The sequence below is a fragment of the Puntigrus tetrazona genome, chromosome 4 (assembly GCF_018831695.1).
Source record: "Puntigrus tetrazona isolate hp1 chromosome 4, ASM1883169v1, whole genome shotgun sequence".
Lineage (NCBI taxonomy): Eukaryota > Metazoa > Chordata > Actinopteri > Cypriniformes > Cyprinidae > Puntigrus > Puntigrus tetrazona.
The window spans coordinates 24,083,222-24,094,787 of record NC_056702.1 but is presented as its reverse complement, the minus strand read 5'-3'; the positions used below and the strand labels follow the sequence as shown (position 1 = coordinate 24,094,787).

General features: G+C 35.8%; 3 protein-coding genes across 4 annotated transcripts in view; all 3 read right to left on the bottom strand.

Annotated features, from left to right (window-relative positions):
• Window positions 1-908, bottom strand: part of kdm5a (lysine (K)-specific demethylase 5A) — a 19,033-nt gene extending 18,125 nt beyond the window's left edge. For both annotated transcript variants that reach the window (XM_043237159.1, XM_043237160.1), the window contains exon 1: window positions 1-908. This exon is cut by the window's left edge and continues 730 nt beyond it. The gene's annotated coding sequence lies outside the window, so the exon portion shown is untranslated.
• LOC122342945 (NACHT, LRR and PYD domains-containing protein 12-like) overlaps window positions 1-11,566 on the bottom strand; it is a 510,774-nt gene that overhangs the window by 49,784 nt on the left and 449,424 nt on the right.
• On the bottom strand, window positions 3,436-9,829 carry LOC122343046. Its single transcript, XM_043237352.1, has 8 exons — window positions 9,781-9,829; window positions 9,611-9,658; window positions 8,377-8,397; window positions 6,831-7,024; window positions 6,283-6,437; window positions 5,178-5,611; window positions 4,847-5,049; window positions 3,436-3,792 (listed from the first exon to the last, which is right to left on the bottom strand). Exons 2-8 carry the CDS (start codon window positions 9,624-9,626, stop codon window positions 3,595-3,597), a joined length of 1,221 nt encoding a protein of 406 aa, XP_043093287.1. The 5' UTR covers window positions 9,627-9,658; window positions 9,781-9,829; the 3' UTR covers window positions 3,436-3,594.

Sequence of the window (11,566 nt, the reverse complement as noted above, 5' to 3'; positions counted from 1 at the left end):
ACTGAAAGAAGCAAAGCAGTGAAATCCTCCAGAAAACACATCCTTCCTTCAAGAAACATGCATGAAAAAAGCATGCGTAATGCCCTTCATAATAATAATAATTAAGATCACATCTACTGTAAGAAAATAACGTCCTGTTTAGGTCATTATTACCATTTATATTATAATAACATGATATTATATCATATTTAATTCATAGATGTAGATTATAGAATATAATTCTATTTAATCTACGAGAGCGAGAGAGGCGTAGTGTTTCTTACAAAAGACTGAAGATCCTTTCATTTAATTCATGCTACACTTTAAAACCCTACAAAGATACCTGACCTTCGACACAGACCGCATTAACTTGCATTAAGGGTCACAGATACGAATGCACTTTTATTCATCATTTCATCAATCTAATGTTACATTTGGCTTCAGATTTATATGTCAGATGATATATGTTTTTGTAACTAACATATCCCTGTTGGTGGTCCAAGTCTTTCTAGTTTACTTTCAACTGGTCACTAAAACACTCGACATCCGATAAAGAAACTGTTTAGTATCAGACTGATTTTTATAGATGTCTGTCCTCAAACACAGGGGTTTTCCAACGTTTTGTAACCAGCGACTCCTTGCAGAGAAGACTTTAAGGACATCATCATCATCATGTTGTTTTAAATGGCCCCCATTTTATTTCATTTGTTTAATTCAGTATAGCCCTAATTTACCGTGTTTTCCTGAAAGTTGCACCAGGTCAGAAGAAACACACATATGCAGTGTTTAAGACACTTTTTACTATTACTTTCAGAAATAACGTAAATCCTGGTAAATAAAACAAGCATTAAGAAACATAAAAGGCATTACATTAGCTACTTGAGTAATTTTGCTATAAGCAGAACTTATAGTAATGGTGTAGCAAATGGCATTGTGGATCCTTATTGGCTTTGGCCTTGAACTTATTGTTCATTATTGTTGTTATTGTCTTTTTATTATTGTGCATGCAGATTTCTTTCAGGTACATGAACATTACTATGGCATGAATAAAAAACATTATTATTTTATGTGAATTAACAGCAATGTAGCTCAAAAAGTTGTTTCATCAGCCTAATTGTTTTTTTTATATTCATAATAATTTCATCATTTATATATATATATATATATATATATATATATATATATATATATATATATATATTAGATACAAATACATCTTTATTATTAAATGTCTTTCTGCGATATTTAAGTAAAAGAAAATGTAATGCCATGATATATCCATATCTGTATATCCGGCTATTCCCTAGTTGCTAAAACACACATTTAACATTTTGATGTTCTAAACCTCTAGTTCTTCAGGCTAATGCAGTTTTTTCTTCTTTTTATTTAAAGGGCTGGTTTGCCCCAAAATGAAAATTACACAATGCTTTACTCACCCTCAAGCCATCCTGCATTGAATGATCTGTTCACAAAAGTCAAAGTTTGATTTAGAATTTGACATCAGAGACGTATCTTCAGTCCTTATGATGGTAGTCGTAGTTTTCTTTGTGTGAATGACAGTAAGTTTCTGATGCAGGTCTGTTGGTGAACTCAGACTTCAAAAGACATTAGAAGATGAGCTGCTGATGTCCCACCACCAAAGCCACCCATTTCCCGTGGTGTTTGTGGGGCATGAGGCCAGATCTGATGAAGTCCTTGCTCGGGGACAAAGGCTTGTAGAGAATGCCTTTGGGATCCTTGCCAAACGATCAACAGTGGTGCTATCACTAGAAAAAGTCACCGAAGTACCTACGGCAGCTGTGTCTTCACAATTACTTGCCCGTTTGTGTCGGGTAAATAGAGAAGAGAAGCATAACAGACACACGTGTCTTTAGTGTTATTAGACACAGAACAACTACTGTTATCATGAGGAGGCTGTGAAGATGAATATCATAGGCTGACGTTGTTGACTACTGATATTGACTGCTTAGTAACGGTGCTTTATGTGTGATATATACATCGAAATGAATGCTAACATTAATTATAATAACTGAATATTTGCATCGACAGTCTGACTGCTTAATTTTTACTTGATACATTCAATGCTTTAGAAATTGATGCCCAGCTCTTTTCTTTGTCTTGATTTTATACACCGGTGGCCATAGAAGGGACTGGAACCCCTGATTCCCATTATTTGGATGGGTGAGCATTATAGTGTATTTTTGACATGGAAAATGTTTCTAGCATCTGTGTTTTTCCAAGGAAAGATCAAACGGCACATCTATGTTCCTAACTGATCCTAAGACAAAATAACAGAGCAGCCGTCAAGTGTTAGACTGTTCTAGATTATTACATGTGGGGTTTTTAGCATCCAGCTTTTTATATGGACTATGCATTCTGTTAGATTCTCAGTTTGGTGTGTATCACCAGGCTGCGCTGAAATATAGAGCTGAGTATCATCAGCATAGCAGTGAAAACTAACACCATGACTCCTGATAATAATCCAGCCATTTGCTTTGATCGTTGTTATTTTTGACACTTTCTTTTTTCTCAAAAAAAAAAAAAAAAAAAAAAAAAAAAAAAAAACTGCATTATATCCATTGTCTCCATTAACTATTTATGGATTTTAATTGCTTATGTATTGTCTGGTTTTCGGATATTGTTGAGCCCAGTACTTATAGTGCTGCAAGCACCACAGAAACTTTTCCTCACTTTTGCCAAATAATTCAGGAGGCACAGTCTCTCCCAGTGCCACGTCCCCCGACTCCATCACCCAGGAAAAGAAAGAGGAAAACAAATCCCATTGTGGACTTTAGTTGAGGAGTCCTAGAAGGAAACGGCACAAAGAGAGCGAGGCCCAGACCGAGAAGCTCTCGGGTCTCTTTAAAAATATGTAGTTGTCCTTCATGTTGCCTTACACAAATGTATAGGATTTTGTTGTTTTAATCATTTTGAATAATATAATTCTGTTATTTTATGGTTATTTACAAAGTGCTCATACATTCAAGTGCAATATTTTAGTTTGATGTGATTGTGTTTTGTTTTTTAGTGATCAGATACCTACTGTTATAGTTTACATGTTTTTTCAGGAAGGACTTGTGTTCACATCTCTGGTTAGATCAATGTGCTCACTGTATCTGTGGAAGTAAGGGTTTTAATTCTACTGTGTCACTCTATTCTCCTATTTGATAGTGTCCAGTGCTTTGATGCAATCTGTATTGTTAAAAGCTCTATAGAAGTGAAACTGACCACCACACAGAATATAAAAAAAAAAAAAAAAAAAACTTTAGGAGTCAGCTATCCATGGTGGTCCTTGCTAGAACAATAACACTCAATGCACACACACACACACACACACAATCATTACAGATTATTATTAACATTATCAATAAAATCCCAGAAAAGAGAACATTTTTAGAAAAAGTGCCCTTTTTTCACTTGTGCATTAGAAATGGCTTTATGAATTGAACGACAATGAAATGTTTCATGCCTTTTCTTTATTGTGTGTCATTAATTTTGTGACCAGACCACAAGACTTGTATACACGTGTTCAACAGAAGTTGTAACGATTACAAAGCATAACGAAAATCAAAAGAAGAGCTGTATGAATTGATTTGTGTAAGCATTCAGGAAACCTCAGATCTGGGTGATACTAGCGCCGGTGGCTCTGGATTGGATATGATTCAGCTTCTCCTTGATGGACAAATACTGCCGATTTCTCTCCTCCTCAGAGAGTGAAGACGGATTGATCTCCAGGAATTTATACTCATCTCTGGACTGAACACTGAAGATGCCTTGAGCTTTCTGACAGCACGTACCAAATCTCTTCCAGTACTGAAAGATAGAAGTCATGCCACCATTACACACACACACACACACACACACGTTTCAACCACACTAAATTAGTTGCAATGCTAAATAAGATATCATTAAAGTCTATCATTAAAGTTTATGAAGCAACGTGAATGCGTTTTTTTAATTTAATTAAAATATTTCCCAAATGATCCTTGTTTTCATTTAGAAACAACGAGGAACCCTGATTGGCTGATGACGGTCTGTCTCTCAAACAGGGAGATGGTTCTCATTGGCTAAATGCGAGACATCATTGTATCAGAATATACACGTTTTTCTCAGTTTTGAGTATGTTATAGAAATAAAGTAATAAATACATTCTAAATGTGTTAAATGTAATAATATCTGTATACAACAAATAACAGGTGACCCATGTACTGGGCATTACCGTTACCTTTTCCAAGTCATGTTTTTTTTTTTTTGTTAAAGTGAATAACTGAAATGTAAAAGTAACAAAACAGGTGCCTAAAAAAGTTCATTCTTGCCATGTACTGGGCATTACTGCCACAACATGATCTGATCTGACGGGAGAGTCATGTGTTATAATCTAACCAATGAGTGACAATTCCTACAGTTTTTCTTGTATTTAATTTACAGAAGTAGGTGATGTAAAAATGTTTGCTTGCATTTGTAAATGAATGGCAGATAAGGAGGCATATCAACATGTAAATAAAATCAAATCACAAAATGTAATAAATGTTACACTACTACCATATTCTCTGTCATTTCTGGCCTGAACCAGACACTATTTTATGGGCTTGTTTTTTTATTCATCATCTAGAACAAGCACTGTGCATTATTTTTTTTTCATCTTTTCAATTTATTTCAGAATTATTGTCTGATTCTAGTTAAGATGGTAAAAACTTGAAACAACTTGACAATAGTGTCTTGCTTCAGATTATAAAATTATTTGTTTTGGGTCCCGAAAAATATAGCATCATCTGTACACAGAGTATATTATGGATAAAGAAAAAACAGCATAGGAAAGTAAAATAAGTTCCTGACATCAGGAACATGTGTTCAACATCTAACTTACCTTTCCTGCATCAATGGAACTCAGTAACTCATCCTTCATGTCCTCCATGTCAACAAGTTCCTCCCCAGCAAAAGTTCTATCCTTCAGTGTACTCAGAATAGCATCCACCTTCTTCCAAAACGTTCTCAGATCAATCAGGACTTGTTGGATTTGAGAAAGACACAGCTGGACTTCCTTTAGGTTGTCAGGGTCAGGAATCTCACCTGGAGTGATTTACGAGAGATCATTGTGAAGAAAGATGCATGCAGATACATTTACTGTATGTTGGTTACAATTAAAAAAAAAAAAAAAAAAAAAAAAAAAAAAAAAAAAAAAAGAGATGGACTCTCACCCAGTCGTATTTTACAATTGGCCAGCTGCAGCTGAAGATCAGTCAGCTTGATTTTAATGTTCCACTGTTCATGTCGCAGAATATTCTTCTCAGAGTAGAGTCGTTTCAGTTGTGCATCAAGATTGATGGCTTCAAATTCCTTCATTGCATCTGGATAGCCTATAAAAAAGTCAAGGACCTTCATAGTCCAGTGGCCATGGAATGCCTTAAATCTTCTGATGAAATCGTTCAGCCTGGCAGTTGTTCTCTCAATCTGGTCCTCATTCGACTCCATTTTGCAGACTAATATTTCCAGATCTTTGTTGAGCTTCAACAGGGCATCTTCCAGACCTTTCATCTCATCAGATTTTTTATCTTTTTTTTCTTTTGTCTCTTTTTGTTCTTGATACACGTCACTTGTGGATGTTTTCACACTTTCATTGTGTTTTTCGTACCTGAGTAACGAAAAAAAAAAAAAAAAAAAAAAAAAAAAGGTCGTTATTAGATGCTCATGAGAAGGATGCGAAATTAAAAATTGCACAGTTAAGGCATGAGCATGACAAATGAATGAAGAAATAGGTGTGAAACCCTTTAGTCTTAAGCGCCATAATTTTCCAAAATTGGAACCTTCCGGAGTCTCCAGAAGGCAATGTGTCAGGTTCTGCACAGGTCATTTGAGAGTGACACTTAATTCTCTTACTAAGATTGGTGTGTTTGGAATTGGTAATTTTCTTGGAGAGAAGAAAAAAAAAAAAAAAAAAAAAAACAATAGCAACATGCCCAATACTTCTGCACATGGTATACAACAGTGTTTGGATTCGAAATTAATCAAAAATAAGTGTACTTCACTAGAAGACCTCCCTTCGCCATTTTGTTCATGCTCAAACAGTATATGATCTATACCTATATACATTGATACTTTATACAAAAAAAATATTGTTATGACCCAAAACATCTTGTGATCTTCCATGATTTTGGAGTAGAACATTTTTGGAATGTATAAAAAAAAAAATAAAAACAAAACATGTACAAACAAGACAACAACAAAAAAAGATGACTCATCTAACTTACCTGCAATTATAAAATTCCCCATGTGTTTGAATTGCTTCTATACTAATATTCTCACCTCTCCACTATAATATCCACTTGTGCTGTGATGTCAGTGATCCACTGTTTGGCCTTCTTCAGGTAAATTACTGCCAAACTGGGATTGTTCTTCTCCACAGCTTTTCTCAGTATTGGAAAAAGGGAGGTGACCAGATTGGAACTGGTGCCGACACACTGCGATAAAGCATCAATCACCACGTTAGTCATGACAAGTTAAAAACATCAACCGTCAGTACTACAAATCCTAACAGTAGTAACTGTAGGTAATTTCTTATTAGTTTGGTCTTCCTGTTCTAGCTACTGTAAAGTTTTCTCTGCGTCCCCTCTGATCACACCACAGCTATGAACACAAGCATGTTGCCCTTTTCGTTTGAAAATTTCACTCTAATATCAAACATACGGCATTAACCTTTACCACCGGGTCTCTGTGCTTGAATGATTCGAGAACACCTTTGAAAGTTAATCACAGCATTCACATAGCTAAAGAGTTACAGGGGGAGAGACTCTTTAAATCCAATAGCAGATGATAGCTGACACTTCATGGTTATTGTGAATTACGCCTCATACCTTCAGCAGAAGGGCTTCAGAGGATCCGAACAGAAGTTGTGTTTCTATAGTTTGAGCTCTGATCAGACGCTCCAGCTTTGGGAATTCTCCCAGACTCAGGAAAGTCAGGTGATAAAGGAGAGCCGTTCGTTCAGCCGATGGAATAAGCTCCTGAATGAAATCTGCTCTCAATATAGAGCAGTCATCTGCAATCCCTGAAATATTTCAAACATTTGTGATGGTTCACAAGCACTGGTATTCAATGACTAATGAATGAAAACTGATACAGTTCAAATCAATTTTAATCAATACATTCAATAAAAATGCTGAGTTGTTTTCGATCCATGGCTGGGTAACAGCAGCCCAGCATAGGTTAAATGTGTGTTTTGTCCAATATATACTCTGCATTGGGCTGAAAACAACACAGAATGTGTTTTTTTTGGTTGTTTGTTTTCACTACTAGGGAATCCCTGCAGAACTGGGACAAGAAACACATTGTAAAGGGAACTCACCCTATTTCCAAGACCCTGGTTACATGCGTTATAGGCATTTGTCAGTTCTCAAAGTGGACAAAGCAGACACACGTTTACAGCTGCTGTCTCTTTTGTCCACTTTCAACCATTTGTTTGTTGATTTCTTGGAGGGAAGATAAACGTATAAAGTGTTACATATAAACGTGACCGGAGAGTTTTCATGTGTATTAGAAATAGTGAGAGATCATCACGCTTGGTATGTTTCCTTTTCAAAACAAACTTGTCTCTGCATTATGATTTGTTTGATAGTTTAAAACATGCCAAAATGTTCTAATTCATGTTTATGTTGGGAACACCTTTAAGAAACATTAGATGCTGTCATTAAACCCATGTTGTTGATAAGGACACATCACATATTCAGGTTTATCACCGAGCATAGTCTTCTGTAAAAATACCGAAGACTCCTGTAGCTTGAGGAGTCAATACATTTTAGAATTATCAATCGCTTCATAATAACTTTAATAAATCGTTAACAAACATCATGTAATGCTGAATGGATCATTAGTTCACATTCATGAAATAATGTGCTTGTTAATCTTTACTAATAAAATGTGAACTATTAAAAATATCATTTTTTACCTAATAATTACATTTCATATAAATTACAGTGTCATTCAACTCTAATTTACTCGTATGATCAGGCACATCTTGATCATTTATGATCATTAATGATGTAGACCTTTGTGTTGGGTTTTGCTCCATATGATCAGTAGTCATGCTGCGGTTTAATATCTAATTAAGAGATATCCTCAATCTCAGACCAAATCTAAAATACTATGTGGAGGATGCAAAATAATTCAATAATTATGATGATTGCATGGTGAACCTATATACCAAACACATATTTAAACATGGTCTCCATGCTACGTGCACATACTTTATCCTTACAAGTACAACTTCAAGTGTACAGCCCCACCTCTACTGTTGATGAAATGCACACTTGATATCAAGCAATGATTAGATAAACATTGATTTATTAAGGAAAGTTATTATAAAGCATTTAAATGTGTTGCTTTGTTTTAGGAGAAACATACCCATCTCAGCCGGTACCAGATCTGCAATAAAAAAAAAAAATACAGAGTGTCATCAACAGTGAAATTAGCAGTTATAGCTACAAATAGCACATATTCATACGCTAACATAACTACCAAAAATAGAGACTACCATTGTTATTTCTAAATTAGCAGAATGCACTGCAGATTTGTCATCTTATACATGTTTATCAGCCCAACGCAACACAACTAAGGTTTCCAAACCAAAAAACATTTTACGTCAGAAAAGAATCTATATTTTCAGTTTTCATGTCATTTTGAGAGTGTCTCCTTCCTGGGTCTCTCTTGTAAATACAGATTTGTGACCCGATCAGGTCCAGGGTCCCTTTTGATGTTAATGTGGTACAAGAGATATTTAAGGGTAGTCTCCCACACCATTGCGGTCTCATCTCTTGCCAGGGATGCAATATTTCGTTTTGTGTATTCTGTAATTGAAATTATAAAACAGGTGTTTGTTTTTAAAATGGCAAGAGTTAATGGATGTTCTGTCCAAGCCATCATATCAACATCAGAGAAGGATCACCATGAAAAAGTGCATTTTCCACTTTTGATTAAAGATTATAGGGCCACTTGTATAACAAAATTAATAATGACCTGCATAGACATTATTTATAATAAACACTGCAATATTCTTCAATTAGGTTAATGCCAGACTAAAATCTTGTTAAATTTTTATTTGATTAATGTAAATAAGAGCCTCAACCCAACCCCTTTATAACTAAAGATTATACTGACATTACAATGAATGGTTGAGGGAATGCAACACTCAATATGGACACATATGGCAAATATGGCAAAGTTAAACCCACTTTCCAGTAAAAAGCATGAAGAATGAAGGCTCTTTGGGCTGAGGTTCTTGTGAGGTGCTCGTCAGCCTGTGCGCGTGCAAAGTAACTGAAGTGACTTTTAAGATCAATCTAAGCTTCAGAAACAAACATTAAGATATGGTCATTTTAAATAGTCCATTTTAAAAGGGATTTTAGATGGTGATTGTAGAAACAGCAGTCTTTATTTAAGTCTTGTCAGTATGATGTAAATAACTACCCAGAGATGTTGCAAACATGGTCACCGAGTGGCACAACTTTTGTAAACAAACATTGATGGAACCTTACTAAAATGTAAGAACGTACTAGAGTTCTGATGTACTAAAAGTAAAAAATAAATAAAACACTTGAGTACTGTCCACCTAGAAGATTTAAAGTAGAAAGTGTCTTACCTGTGTTATTAGCCATTTCTCATGAACCTTCACCAGTAAAGCATCCAACTGTAAGGTTTAAACAAAACAAATTAAATGAGAAAAGGTGTGATGTTGTCACAGTGTGGTTTAGAGTGAAGGAGCACTCGACGAGAAAGTAAACGAGTTTAAATCATACACAGAATTAGTACCTCAGGCAGATAAACTACACCACATCCCAACATAGACGAGATCAGACAAACAGCACTGAAACCACAGGACTTAAATACACAATGGAAATACTAAATTAACTACAATCAGCTGAACACGATAGGACAATTAACTAAAAGTAGGTCACACCGAACACATGGCACACGACAAAACAACAACAAAAAGGAGTCCACGTGTGACAGATGTAAATAGAATCAACAGAATAAAAAAAATATATAATTTTTTATGGAAAGATGTGAATTTACAGCCACCTCCTTTTGTAAAAAAAAAAAAAAAAAAAAACGTTGGATTAACATAAAAATATTTACATTTGGGTTATGTTTACTCAGTATATAAACATGATTTCTTTTTTATGTAAAAGTTTAATATTTTGATTTAAGTTCTCAATTTGTATTCTTGTTAATCTGACATTCAGTTATCCTTTACACAAACTGTTAACTGTTAACTGTTATTAACAAAGCTCAACAGAAAGTGTAAAAATCCAATTGCCCCAAAGCAATTTGCTGACCATGGTGCCTCTAGAGACCAGAGGTGAGTTCTTCTACTGCTGAAGAAGCCAACCCGCTATCCCTAAAGTAGAAAACTTCTACCAAAAGGACTTTCAACCTTCCATGATGGTGCTGAACCTCTTCTATTTAATGTTACAGTAGGCAGAACAATGGGGAAGCGGGCCTTCCTAATAAGGATGCTGCGGAAGCCACATTCTACTCAGGTAGTGTATGAGAATTTTCTATTCAAAATGATGTGGAGACTGAAAATAAAGAATCCAACAAATTTGTCTTTGTCTTGCTTTTATTTCTCCGCGCAGAGGAACAAAAGAAAATGATCTGGTTTACACACAGTGAAGTCTGTGGGCAAAGAGATAACAACGTACTCACAGACTAGAGGTTTATAGGCAAAAGTATACATTTCAAGGTTGCTTAAATGCATCTCGAGCCAATAGAAATGGTTCAACATCACACCACCCATCTCATATTTGCTGTGTCTGGTTGTTTCTCAGTTCTTTTCCCTTCTTTAACTCAGATAAGGTGTTCTATACCCAGATGGTATGGTTTCGCCTGCTGTTACAGACATATTATTTTCCCATACTTCCCATACCTGTAATATCCCAGTCCTCTGCACAATTATTTTTAAGATTAGTACAATGGTGCTATGAATATATGTATGTTGCTTAATCTATCTTTAAGTGAAGTTAGTTTAGTTCAGTGTTAAAAGTAAACAATAAAACATTAAATGTAATCAATTAAAATAATTTCTATTACAGTAGAATGACATGTGGAAAGCTGATATGTACTAACCTGAGGCTGGGGCAGTATAATAGAAGACTTTATTTCTGTGGTAGGTCCTGTCCAAGGAAGGAGAGGAGCGAATGACAGCAGAAACAGACAGAACATTCTGCCAAAGGGAAGACACAGGTTTGCCAAGAGGAAATCTTGCAGTGGAAGATACACATATAGCATTGCCGATAGGGAATCAACTCAGGCAAGCAACGGCAATACTAGGCCTGCTGTGAGACTGCTCTGCAAAGTCTGACTGTTGAGGGTGCTGGAGGATGCTCAACCAGGTTTCACCATCTAGGGAAGTTACTGGAGGAGAAAAAGAGGCGCTCACATCCCTAGATGAGGGTGAATAGTAAAAGCTCTTATGAGACACAGCAATGCCAAGGCTGGATCTGCCTCGAACGGGGGCAGTGTTTCACCATCACCATCCTGATCTGACTCAGGTAGATCAGCACTGGCTGTGCACGCTCTTCTGAGAGACTTGCTG